At 38.3% G+C, this 12158-nt stretch overlaps 1 protein-coding gene across 1 annotated transcript in view; it reads right to left on the bottom strand.

Annotated features, from left to right (window-relative positions):
* Nucleotides 1-893: 893 nt before the first annotated feature.
* Nucleotides 894-12158, bottom strand: part of PGGT1B (protein geranylgeranyltransferase type I, beta subunit) — a gene marked incomplete at its 5' end in the record, with an annotated part of 15837 nt that continues 4572 nt past the window's right edge. The window contains 6 exon segments of the mRNA XM_010136392.1: nt 894-1468; nt 1471-1602; nt 3219-3327; nt 3594-3778; nt 5368-5413; nt 11137-11269. Coding sequence (XP_010134694.1) covers nt 1422-1468; nt 1471-1602; nt 3219-3327; nt 3594-3778; nt 5368-5413; nt 11137-11269 — 652 coding nt within the window.

Below are 12158 nucleotides of genomic sequence, written 5' to 3'. Positions count from 1 at the left end.
CTAGATCACACATCTTATTTGCACACCCTGCTTCTTCACTGCTTTTCCAAGCAGACCACCACTATTGGTAATGTTCCCAATGCTGCCATGGAAATTAATCTGCTTATAGAAGTAAAAACAATTTAAGTAGGAAGGCTGCTACAGCTTTGGACCCTGGGATTGTTCCAGAAGCCTGAAAAGCCCACTGGATCTCTCTGACAGATGTGGTAAGGGTGCCACTGCTCTATCCTTTTCACTTGCACTGCATTACAAGATCAGAACCACGGTTATTCCTGAAGCTCTTTTTGCTGGGCTCAGCATACACTAAATCTGGCTCGAGAGGTCTTCAGTTATCTGAGTTTAGAAGTCCTTTAGAAAAAATGTGCCTTTCTGACTGCCAAGGAGAAAGACATCCTAGTTTCTATGGTATGCCTGAAATGCACAAACTGACCCGCCACAGACACAACAGCTCCAAAGTCAACTGCTTTGATTCTGAGCAGCTTTTCAAACAATTGAAGTAAGGCACCACTACTGAATAATCTGAGAATGTTCATCATCTCTCTAAGAGTAAAGCACTGCTGCTTACTTTAAAGCCCAATGTTTCATTCTTTACACAGAATACTTAAGAAACTTGGAAATATTTCACACTAAAAGGGAAATAGGTATCAACACAACCCCAGGGTCCAGTTGTACAATTTTATTGTATTACAAAGGCTTGACCTTGGAAACAGGCACTGATGCTACTCTCACACACAGCTACTTTTCCAAGAGACTAATGTATTTCAGATGAATATTCAGATAATATTTCAGATAAAAACTCCTTGTTTGGCTAACGATCCACTCTGTGTAGAAGCTACTCAGAAGTACTATGAAATCCATTTATCAAGGCCACACAACTTTAGAAGTCCAGTTTATTGAATAAAATAATTTTATTTGTATTTACTTGATTTTTTTTAACAAAGTTTATGGAATCTGAAAGTAGACGATAAAAGGTAACTTTTAACTGAGACTTAATATAGGAGATTCTCTACCTAAAAATATGTCAAACAGTAAGATAGTAAAGAACTCCAAGGTTCTGTGCTATACTGTATGATATGTAAACAGATTTTGAAAATACTTCCCCATTATATATTTTGACACAGTATGCACAAATTTAAAAAAATAAAATAAAAATGAAGTTTAAATGCCTCAAGGGATTTCTTAGATGTAAAGCCATTTGAAGAGCCATTTACAGTCTGCGGTGACAAATTCCTATATAATCAAAATATTTCCTATTTTCACAAAGCGGAATAACCCGCTGAAAGCAGCTCTCTATCGAAGTGATGCCAGCAACACAGATCTGATTGTATGACTCCAGCACTTAAAAGAGCACATTGGTTATACATGGCTTTTAACCTTGGGCTACAATTATGCTACCAGAACTAAATTCAAGTGTAAATCAGTCATGTAGAGAGGTGTGTGTTGTCTGAACACTGTTTACAGTCCTTGTTTTCCAGATCTGATGGAGCTGGTGAAGGCGTTCTGAGGTTCTTGTGCTTACATTCAGGGCAGGATGAACTTTGCAAATACCAGATTCTCCAATTAATGACAAACCACAGATCCCAAAGTAGGCATGTAAAGCATCTGAAAGAAGATGGAAAAGGAAAAAAGAAAATTATGCCAGGCTGTAGCAGCCAAATGTTCCTGGATTCCAACACCCCTGAATAATTACAGCCCAGGAAAACAAACAAATAGGTGCTACATTTTAAACCTGAGTTTTGACAGAATAAATCAATTTCTGCCCAGAGCCAACAGCATGAACTGATAGTCTGCAATCTCAACAACTAGAGCCTAGTTTTGTTTTATAACAGTTCTTGCCAGTTACTTAATTTCTTCTGAGTGCTCAGGCCAAACGGCTAAAGACCTTTATCTGGAAAGAATTCCTGTCCACAAAACACATTTTTGTTCCTCCACACACAGAAGAATTTTTCATCTGATTACTTGATGAACAACTAGTTACTAAAACACCAAAATTAGTGCCAATAGCCACCAAACAGCAAGACTCAGAAGTATGGAAGAATTAACCTAACTTCCTAACTTAACCTGACTTCCCTCTTCCTGAGAGAACAGCCTTAGGACCGGAAGTCATCAGGTGGCTTGATCAGCCGTAACAGATGACTGCCACTAAAAAGGGATGCTCATATTCCCCTGTCTCATGCTGCTCCTGCTGCCTACCTTATACCAGCACTACATCTTGGTGAACACACTCCATCACCTAAAGCAATTGAAAAAACCTGGAAGAAAATTAACCCAAGCAGTTTTTTGACATTCCAGTGAATTAAACTGGCTTGCAGAAGGTTTTGATATACAAGAAAGCTAGTGCCAAAAGCAAAAAGGATGTGCAGCTCTACCTGGGGTTGCTGCAAGAAAGAGAAGTGAGACTGCCTCCTCCGGGCAGCAGCATGCCATTAGATGGGATTATGTCCCCATGAAATCACAGGCCAAAGATGGAAAGAGGATGTGAACTTAATGTGTTCCTTACAAATTCTCAACAGTAAATTTGTATCTGAGTAAAATGATATTCCAAGAGACTCTCCGGATAGGGAGGCCCTGAAAGAAGACTGAAAAAACCCCAAATGGCTTAGGTATGCGTTCTAGTGAAATGCTGTGGATTAATCCTGGTAGGCAACTAAGCCCCGCACAGCTGCGTGATCACTTTCCCCCATTCTGCTCCCAGTGGGTGAAGAGGAAAGAAGACATAAAAGCGAGAACACTTGCAGGCTGAGATAATGACAGTTTATGGGGAAAGCAAAAGCCACACGTGTAGGTAAAGCAAAATAAGGAATTCGTTCACTACATCCCATCGGCGGACAGCCACTTTCTGCAAAGCAGGGCTTTATCATGCACAGTGGTTAGAGGGAAGATAAACACTGTAACTCCAAACAAAGATATTTACGAAGATATCCACTGCACAACACTCCCTTTAACTAGTACACGTGGAAAGGCTTGTCCAGCTCTAAGTAGACAGTGATACTCTTTTAGCAACAGTCTAAACAACACCAGCTCTGTGTCTAAACAAACAAAAACTATACTTCCCTCTTTCCACCTAAATTTTTAATATCTCATTACATTTTAAGGGTTTTTTTTCCACTTATTTGAATGAGACCGAATAGAAAACTTCTTTTATGCCTCTCAGGTATCTGACTGCTGAAATGTATTTCTAGCTTACAATACACCATAACTTTGAGAAGTAAATTTACCTGGATGGCTATCTGGCCACTTGGCAAATCCGCCAACAAGGCGATCTTGAGTTGACAGGATGTAATTTCGGTTTTTCTCAAAGTTTGTATATTGGAATATGTTCAAGAGCTGAAAAGAAATTAGACCATTACAGCAATATACTAAATCTTAGGATATTTTTAATACTAAAATATAGTGCCTAATTACGAGATAAGCAGTGACAGCAGAGACAGCACTAATCCTGCATTTTTTGCAAGATGAAAGACCTTTATTGTGATCTGCACATATTCATGCACTTGTGCCAAATACGTAACTCTTCCAAGCAAAGAAAAGGTACGATGCTTAAAGAAATCAGAACAAGTCAAGAACTATCCTGTAGCTGTTCTGTACACTACCTTCAATGTTGCTCCCACCCAAAAGGAATAGCAAGTGTCTACTGGTTTGTTGGGTCGTCCATGGTAGCCATTCTGTTGCCTCATGATACACCACCTTCTTATTCTGTTCAGTTCCTTTTCTGAAAAAACTTCCTCCAGTTTACCCATCAAACACAGCGATGCAATACCACAGAATGTAGAGCCACCTGTGGAAACAGATGCTTTTACAATGTTTTGATACCCATATTTTCACTAAAGCCTGTATGATCTCAGTCAGAACTTGTAACTGGGGCAGTAAAATCAACGGATTTTTAAAAGTACCGAAGTGTTAACTTTTAAGCCTAAACTCCAAATAAACAAAAACACTTTCGTTCAGCATGTATGTAAAAGGGGGGAAAAAAACCCCTCAACACAACTCTTGCCCAGATAAATCTGAACTTATTTTCTTAAAGCTGGATTGCCTCTCAATGCTGCAAAATTTACATTATGCAGCAGTTCAGAAACAAGTAAACTGCAACGCAACAGAAAACATTTCTTCATACGTAACTTAAAAAAGAAAGCTATTGGGATGCCACCAATCATACTGAAGCAGAGATGCCAAATGCAGTCTCAGACACAGTCTCCCAGAGGATATAAAAAGAAAGAAGTGTCTGATAAGCAGAAAGCAAAAATAAAAATAAAAATACAAAAAAAATCAGGGAAAAAAAAGCATGGTTAATACTATGCCTGAAAAGACTGCTGGACTCTCATGGTTGTAACAAAACCAAATCACACTTCCAAGGAATTTTTCGTTTTTAAGGAAAACAGCACGGTAAAATTTGGAATCAAAAGTGAAACTCATGTTCACTGTGTTATCATGTATCACTCTCTGAACCCTCAAAACTCATTCTGAGTCTATTACCTGATATGATAAAATCAGCCTGGGAAAGACTGTAAGCTCGCTGTTGATAAAAGACTCGGGGCCCAAAGTTCCTTACACTATCCTGGTGCTAGAAGACCCCAGGATCTACAAAGTCATTTTCAATTTGATGTTGAAATGCAGCAGGAGAAAGATGATGACATAATGCCACCATTATCACTAGCAATCTACAGTAACTTAGTTAACAAATTTTTTAAATACATAGGGGTATAATTTAAGTTTTTCAACTTTATCCATCCTGCAGGAAGAAAACAGATGAAATTCCATCAAAGCTCAGTACTAAGGATGAAGATAACAAACATCTGATAGACTTAGTCACGTAAAAGTAAACAGTTTTTCTGACACAAGCAGACTACTACTTCACAGCACAGAAATATACTGCTTAAAAATATCAGTCTCTTGGGAATTCCTCTCTTCACAGCTACCAACGATTTACAAAAATAAACTACTGCTTCAAGATGTGAGACCCTATGGATCCTGTTATCTATCAGAAGAAACAATTCTAGGTTGTACTAACAGCTGCTGTAACTGGAGTTATCAGGTGCTTTGCACAAATCTCTTGCAGATAAATCCAAAGCAGCAATGATACACATGGAAAAAAGTTTGCACTGTCAGCAAGACATGAGAACTACAGCCAACACCTTTCTATAAAACATTCTTGAGGTAAGATTAATGGAGTTGATATATTAAGAGACTATCTAGTCTTATATTAAGCTGGAACTATGGGAAGAAGACAGGTTATATTTTTAGGCATGTTTTGGGTTTGCTCCTCTGTATCCCATTTCCTTAAAATCAGAAAAGAAGGAAAGACGTGACATACCCTGCACCTCTTACAGCATTTTCAATCCCAGGTGCAGAACATTTTAACATTCTTACCATGAGATTCCAGTCCTGCTCCCTGTGCCAGGCCATTATCGTAAGACTGAAGGAAAAAAATCCACAAACCAGTTAGTTAGTTTAGAACCACACCACTTTCACAAACGTTGCAATTTCTTGGTTTACTAGCAAAATTATCACCAGACCATAACCACCATTTAACCTGATTAAATTCTGAACCTACACTTCAAAAAGCTCTTGGTACAAAACAGTTAACAAATCAGCCTTGTTTCAGTGCAGGCAGCTTTTACGACTTCCATGGAGTACATTTCTAGTTATCACCTATGTTAAAGTAAGCCTCAAAATGGGTAATCATATCTTTGCCAAATAAGGAAAGCATGTGATGCAGACAACCATTAAAGCAAACAAAAAACCAACCACAAACCAAACACCAACTTTTGTGTCTTTAGAAAAAGAGAAAAGGGATACATAATTCCAAACAAAATTAAAGGGATAAATTAAATCTAATTAAAAGCTTGTTATCATACAAAAAGGCAAAATTCAAGCTACTACTTATATACAATGCTGAAGTACAAGAAATTCTTTAGTAAGGAGCAAAATGATCAAGCTTTAAAAAACAGAAGAGGGGAGTTGGGAATGGGGAGCAGATTGTTGTGGTGAGGGGAGGGAGGAAACCAGAAGTGACTGTAATAAAGCATGTTGTTGGGCTAAACTTAACCTGCCCTATAAAATAATACCATCAAAAATACCTTAACAATGCTGAAAAATTACTTCATTAAGTGAAAGAAAGAGGAGAAACTTGAGTCTGACAAACAAAGCACCAAGAACACTGTAGCACAGGTCTGCCAAGAGCAATCTAGGAGCAGATGATACTGTATATGTAGGAGTAACAATCTTCCCTAAAAATTCACTAAATCATTTTGCCTGATAAGAAACAAGAGATCACAGTAAACTATTCATAAAATGCAAAATGTTTATTTTAGAAGGGTTCACAGAATACTTAATAAATTATCACTGTGTAAAGACCCAATTGTTTAGTAGGAACAGAAATAAAGTTTAACTTTCTAAGTTAAATTACACCGGTTCTACATCTTCTATATTAACTGCTCAGTTATTGATTGGTTCAGTATCTGATCAGGCAGTCAGAAAGCAATTGTAACATCCCCCCAATTCCTCCAGATGCTGACTATGAATCACTAATTTTCTCCAAACCATTTAACAGTGGCTAGTAAATACAGGACGCCTCGACAGACCAGTAACGACTCCCACAGACCTAACCAAAATGCTAGCATTCTTTAGGAATGACCCAAGGATTATTTTGCAGATCTGTTTTAAAAGCTGATGCCACGGACAGAAAAGGAGAACAAAAGTGGACACAGAAGCTATACTAAACCTGTATTCCTCAGGTTTTTGAGTTGTTCCTGCAAGCTAAAGCAACTAAAACAAATAACATCCGATACATGCACTTGAAGCTGCAGCTGGACTTTCTAAAGTTTGAACCAGTCAGTTTTAAGTGAACCTTGTGAACATCTGAATGTTGAAACACATAGTATCAATTCTTCGTACTGTCTTTTGAGAATGCAATTCAAGTGTGCTACCCCACTCCCCAGACTCATTAATTGCTAAGCAAAGGCAAGGTCATTAGCAAAGCTATACTGGCAAAGCTAATTAACTCTACAAACTGTAATAGGTGGTTAGCTCTGGAAAAAAAGATGTTTAGTGTGCATCCCAGACCGAGTACTATGTTGGGCTGTACACTTAGATTGAAATTTTAATACACAATAGCTGACCTTTGGCCGACTAGCACCTATTTATTTACATAAGGCAGCTGCTCTTTGGGGATTCCTGTGCTTTAAAGAACTAGGGAAATGTTTTTGTTTCTTTATCCTTTTGAAAAGACCCAGGAAATTATATGCAAAAGAGGCTCTAGGTTACTGCATATGATAACTCCATAATTAAATACTATCCTCAGGATAGTATAAATATCCTCAGGAAATGTGTAAATCCAGTTGGTATAATCTTTGCTTCACAGTCTGAAAGTTTCACAACCAGCTTAATTATATACCTGCATTTCAAGAGGACTCTACTACACTAGTAGAAGCAGATGTTATACTTAAAGCTTCTTGCAGTAAATGGTGCAATGTTGCAAAAAGCAGTATTTTAGACTCTGTGGAAGTCATTCAGAATTTCAGCATCTTAGTTCCTGTTGGTTTTGTGACTAGTGATATATCTGATTTTGAATGTGAAAGCCAAAAATCAATCTATGCTGATAAGAACTGTGATTGCAACCTATTTTACATACTATAAAATGGATCCAGAGTTATTTTTGTGAACAGCATTGTATAAATTCTTTTTAGTGAAGTGATACTAAGAGGGCTATCCATTCTGTGTGAAGATTCCATTCTTTTTAACACAGTTACTTTCTGAATAAAGCAACATCATTGTTCCACGTTCCAATTTTCTGCTGTTCTTGACATGGTTAGCTACACAAACCCTATCCCTCCTTCAGCTGTATTGAATTATATTAATCACAATTCTCATACTGCATCACTAAGGAGAATAAATTCCAAAGGAGAAGCTAAAAATCCAGACACTTATTATAAAGCTTACTGTGTTTAACCAGCCATGTTACTATGCTTCACATGTATGTCAATTTGAATAACTGTCACTTCATCTACGTGCAGGTTATGACGTATAATAGTAAAACAAAACCACACCTTTCTGTCACAGTGGTCTACTACTGAGCCATGCAATCTCTTTTGTTTTACAATAAATGGAAGTACCAGAACGAGGTATCATTGTAGCAAAACAGGAGAAAGCATTTGCAAAAGTCTATAGCAATATTCACCCTACAGTTAGTTACAGAAGGAATAACAAATAGAATTTACTTTGAATTGCAATATACGTATGCTATTTTTAGTACCATCTACAAAATCTTAGCAGACAAAGTCAAGCTAGCATCTTGGATACCACATTTCGCATTCATTGTTTATTTAAGAAATACTTGGTTCGTGCGATAGGTAATTGAACTGGCACCCATCTCAAGGAGGGTCGTGGAGAGAGATCAATGAGGGGAAGCAACAACCACCACTGTGAAGTGATTTCCACAAAGGGCTACTCCCCAAACATTTGCAACTTCTTCAGACACAGCTTCAACACTAAGATGTGACCAAGCAGGATGCAAAGATTTTGTGTGTTTGCCTAGAAGTGCCAGAGACTTTGCAACCTAGTTAGTGCACTGAAGTACTGTCCTGACCAAGCAGTTTACACCCAGCAGACCCAGGCAAGACTAGTGTACATGCGCACACCAACTCCACAGTATATCAAGAGCATACCAATGCTGCTGCTTCTTAAGAGAAGTCCTACTGAACACAGTCTATAGTTAATCTATCAATTCTCAGTAAATCTGGACAAGAATACAGTATCTCTTGTTACACATCAGCAGATGTGCTAAGACAACCGCTGCCTACAGAACACTGTAGTTACTCTCTAAGCTAGCCAGGAAAAGACATACTTTGTAATAAGCCACACTGTGCTCTGGACTTCAGCCACACACAGACTCCAATATTACTATGAGCCCTTCCAAGAGGTCTTGTTCTATTCAGATTTCAATTTTTTTGTTGGGTTTTTTTTGTTTGTTTTGGGTTTTTTTTTTTATAAGCAGTGTCAATTTTCCCAGTAGGAACAAAACTTTAATACCTGTACCTGCAAATTCCAGTTGGAAATGATTTGGAAACAACTGGAATTTGCAGGTACAGGTATTAAAGCTAAGGCTCTAGAATTGAACTGTAAACTTGGTTCAACATCACCGTAGACAGTAAATCTCCAGTGTCATTTCAAAACTCCAAACTTCCAAAAAATCTCCACTTGCCTTCTCTACCAATGGCTTCATATGATGCTCTCCAGTTCTTGTACTTGAAATAATTGCTCCCTGCTCACTTCATCTTTTCAATGCTACTTACTACTTTACATACCTCTGTCACACTCCACTTAATCCTCTCATTTCCAGAATGAAGAGTCCCAGTATATTAAATGCTCTTTTTACACAAGCTGATTCATGACTCTGACAATTCCGCTCAGCTTTCTCGGTACCCTTTCTAGTTCCACCATGTCTTTGGGACCAAAACTGCACTCAAGTGTACAGTTGACTTGATGTACAGAACAACACACTGCGGATTTTGCTCTTTGGTTTTGTTCTCTATTCTTTCACGATATTTGATCCTCCTATTGTATCTCTGCTAATTAAAGGCTGATTTAAGCTGATTAAAGGCTAATCTCAGTAAACACAAAGGTCCTGCAAGGATCAGAGGAGGAGTAATCCTGCTGACCTGATTAGTGAAAAACAAGCACCCTGACTTGGCTGTTCCCTCAGACTGTGAAAGGAGAATGGATCAGTCATTGTCCCTGGGTGAAACCCATTGAGAGGACTCAGCAGGGATACTGTCATCCTGGAATCCCATGCTAACTCAAGTGGGCTACTGACTGCTGGGGTATACGGGCTCTTAGGGGATGCAGAGGAAGAAAATCCTGCGATTGTATAAAAGTTGTTATTGGGTATTTTCTGGGGAATGCAGAGGTGTGCACAACTTACTATTGGATGGCTAGAGAAAAGACCAATGGTGAGAAAGAGGGAGATCAAAGCAGACTGGGGAGAAGCAAGCGAGGGAAAACAGAGGGAAAAGGGTGATAAAAGGTACTAGCAGGGAGTGAACAGACTGCTGGTCCATATGCTTAGAATCATAGAATCATGGAATCATTTAGGTTGAAAAAGACCTTTTAGCTTGTCAAGTCCAACCGTAAACCTAACACTGCCAAGTCCATGTATGACTGAGCCTGGCCCTCGGTCTGTCCAAGAGTACGGCAGTGTGTCAGAAAGCTTATTCTACAGTAAGAAATGCTTATGATCCAAGTACCTCCTTAAAAAATTTTAAAAAATTAAAAACAAATAAAACCCAATTTTTTCTGAAGCAGGAGATTCTATCTTTTTTAGACTACTTTCTCACTTAAATTTTACAATCTCACTAGTGGCAGCAACTACTAAAACATAAGGGTTTACAACAGAAGTTGTATGTCATCACAAATTTGGGTCTTTTTTGTAGACTGGAAGAGTTTACTATGTATGTTTACTCACATTTAGAGAACTGCAGTTTTCAAGCTTACTCAGCTTCTTTGAAATAACATTTAATTTAATCTTTGAAAATGTAACTCAATCAGCTAATAAAACATCATGAAAAAAATCTGAAAACTCTTTTGTTCCAACCAAATATGAAGACAGCTTGTACAGACACAGCTAAAAATGTGTATATACCACTATGTGACTTCATTCCAAATATCTAACAAATAAAGTGCATGACTGCAAACACTTATTAAACTTGAGCTGATATCAATAACTATTTTTTCCTTTGATTCTGTATGTAATTTAAAAAGCAGGACTACAGCTCACTGAAATGGGAGAATTTTATTGACACGGTGCTTTCTTTATGCACTTACTTCTAAGTTATAGGAACATCAGAGGTCTTTTTTCAAAAACTTGCTTTGAATTTTAAATTGACTTTTAAAGAAAAAAGATCAGATTTAATTTGCAGTGAATAAACACACCAAATAAAATTATCTTGCTAACACACACATTACAATGAAAATACAAATGCAACAAAAAATGAACTTTTTCATTTTCAACTTGCTAAAGTAGGAACAGAGAAGAAATTACCACAGTATTTCAATTTGGATGAAGAGATTTTTAGTCATAGTTAAGATGTAAAGCCAGTAAACTTAAAATGTAGTAAGAAACAACATTTTGCGAATACTCACCATACTTCTTCTAATGTAGTCTATTGCTTTTTTCATATCCATGCCTGACCAGTTATCGAGCATATAGCAGATGCAGGAAGCACAGTACACAAACCTCATATCATTCTCACTTCCTTCCAGCACTGCACAAAAACTGAAATAAATGTTTCTGTCATTATACATTGTATAGGCTGTTATAATAGAAAATGTGAAGAGCAGTTTAAGGAATTGCATAATTTTTCCTTTAAAAATTAGTTATGTCTATTTACAGTATTCGCATAAATATAACCCAAAGCTATGCCAGATTTTCTGTTTAGAAGATGCGATTCTAACTAAGCGAAGCAAAATGAATAGATCTATCAACATTTAGAGTTCTGAGTGTCTTTAATTCCATCAGTGTAGTAACACTGGTCTTTATTCAAAGATGTTAATGCTCTTTCACCTCCCACAGTATATAATGGCGTATGAGTTACCCTTTTAACATTTACTGTTTCAGGTAGAATTCTTTGCCTTCCTAGTAGTCTTTCTCCCTGAAAGCTTTCTTTCCTGACTCCAACTTCAGCATCTGTTTCCCATTGTCCTGGTTTAACACAAAAACAGTTTGACTGACATAAGAAACAAACCAGTTAAGGTGTTCCTCCCCCTGGACATCACTGCACCTCACTGGCTGTAGAGCTACTTGGCAGGACGATGTCTCTTTCAGAAGCTGCATGTGAGAGATCTCGAGACCTCCTGGCTCCTGCCCATGCTGGAGATGTTGTTACAGCTGCAGCCGTTGCTACAGTTGATGCCAAGAGTCTGGGTGCGGCTGACCGGCACTCCTGCTTGCTGCTGCTCCACAGGAGCTCTGGGGTGAAAGGTAGCGCCTGTTGCTGCTGCCTGCCACAAATTCCTCCTGCCGCTTTGCCCCGGGGGCGTACCACGCTGTGACCGCCTGCTGTGACTGTTACCTCCACCATCGCTGCTGTTGCTACCTGGCTTAGTGGGAGCCAGCCCTGACTTCAGCCCTTGCCCAGCGACTACATGCCTGGTAGTTTGCCCCA

This window comes from Buceros rhinoceros, unplaced genomic scaffold, assembly GCF_000710305.1.
Source record: "Buceros rhinoceros silvestris isolate BGI_N320 unplaced genomic scaffold, ASM71030v1 scaffold15015, whole genome shotgun sequence".
Taxonomy (NCBI): domain Eukaryota; kingdom Metazoa; phylum Chordata; class Aves; order Bucerotiformes; family Bucerotidae; genus Buceros; species Buceros rhinoceros.
This window is presented reverse-complemented; position numbering and strand designations above follow the sequence as displayed.